The following is a 1,103-nucleotide window of genomic DNA, read 5'->3' on the forward strand; positions in this document are numbered from 1 at the left end:
TCACGAAGGGAACTGGCCTACCCTTGGTCCTTGCCTTTCTGATTTGGAGGGTACACTAGACCTCTTTCATGACTTCATTTCCAGTCATTTCCCTAGACTGGCTGCAAATAATGGGACTTTACAATAGAGCCAAGCCTTCTACACCAATCTTTTTCCTTTTTCTTTTATCAATGGAATGTATAAATTTCAGCAATTCAGAGATCGGTATATGGTTCTGAAATTTGCATGAATTTTGTTGAATTACCAACAAATGGCATGAAAGTGTAACATCTAGATGGTGCACCCAATTTCAAATCTGGTTAGTGGCAAAGCTCACACAATGCAAGACAAATATGACTAAACAAGAAATGCAAGTAAAATCTAAAACCAAAGAAAAAGACAGAATGAGTTAGATTTTACAAAATAAAAGCATCAGGGGAAAAAGAAAAAATATAATAACAATTTCAACCAAAGAAAAGGGCTGGCTGCACAACCTCAAGCAAAACAATCAAATGGAATGCCAGTTCACCCCTCTTAACTCCTTTACAGAAAAAAGGGAGAAGGAAATAGGAAAAAGAGAGAGAAAAAAAGAAAAAACAGTTTTGGAAGGAAATGAGATGAGAAAAAAAATGAAAAAAAGGGAAGGAGAAAGGAAAAAGATAGAAAAAAGAAAAACAAGTATTGGAAAGGAAATGAAAAGAGAAAAGAAAGGAGACAAAACAGGGAAAGAGAAAACAAAGAAAGGAAATAGGGTAAAGAGAATCGTAAAGCTGATATAAGGAATAAGAAGAGGTATTAAGTTAACAAGCAAGGAAGAGGAAAACAAAAAGGAGGAAGAAGGAGGGTATGATGAGAATTCACAAGATTAAATAAATGAAAAAAGGTAAGAAAAGGTAAATGGTCAGCAAAATGAAACCGATCAACAGTGCGCTCTCTTTCAAAAACACGAATGACTGATATCGAAACACATCACTTACGGAGCCGCTGGACAATGCCTAACCACCAGATGGCAGCGCGGAAGTGTCCAATTAACCGTCCACATGACAACGTGTTTGAAACATAGCACATGAATGAACAAGGAGACAAGGTATGTCAAGGCAATTGCATAAAAGAATATCAGGAAA

General features: G+C 36.4%; 1 protein-coding gene across 1 annotated transcript in view; it reads right to left on the reverse strand.

Moving 5' to 3' along the window:
* Positions 1-1,103, reverse strand: part of LOC119594380 (C-Jun-amino-terminal kinase-interacting protein 4-like) — a gene marked incomplete in the record, with an annotated part of 97,279 nt that overhangs the window by 7,844 nt on the left and 88,332 nt on the right. Inside the window, 1 exon segment of the mRNA XM_037943442.1 lies at positions 957-974. Within this exon segment, the coding sequence (XP_037799370.1) occupies positions 957-974 (18 nt within the window).

This window comes from Penaeus monodon, chromosome 33 (genome assembly GCF_015228065.2).
Source record: "Penaeus monodon isolate SGIC_2016 chromosome 33, NSTDA_Pmon_1, whole genome shotgun sequence".
Classification (NCBI taxonomy): Eukaryota; Metazoa; Arthropoda; class Malacostraca; order Decapoda; family Penaeidae; genus Penaeus; species Penaeus monodon.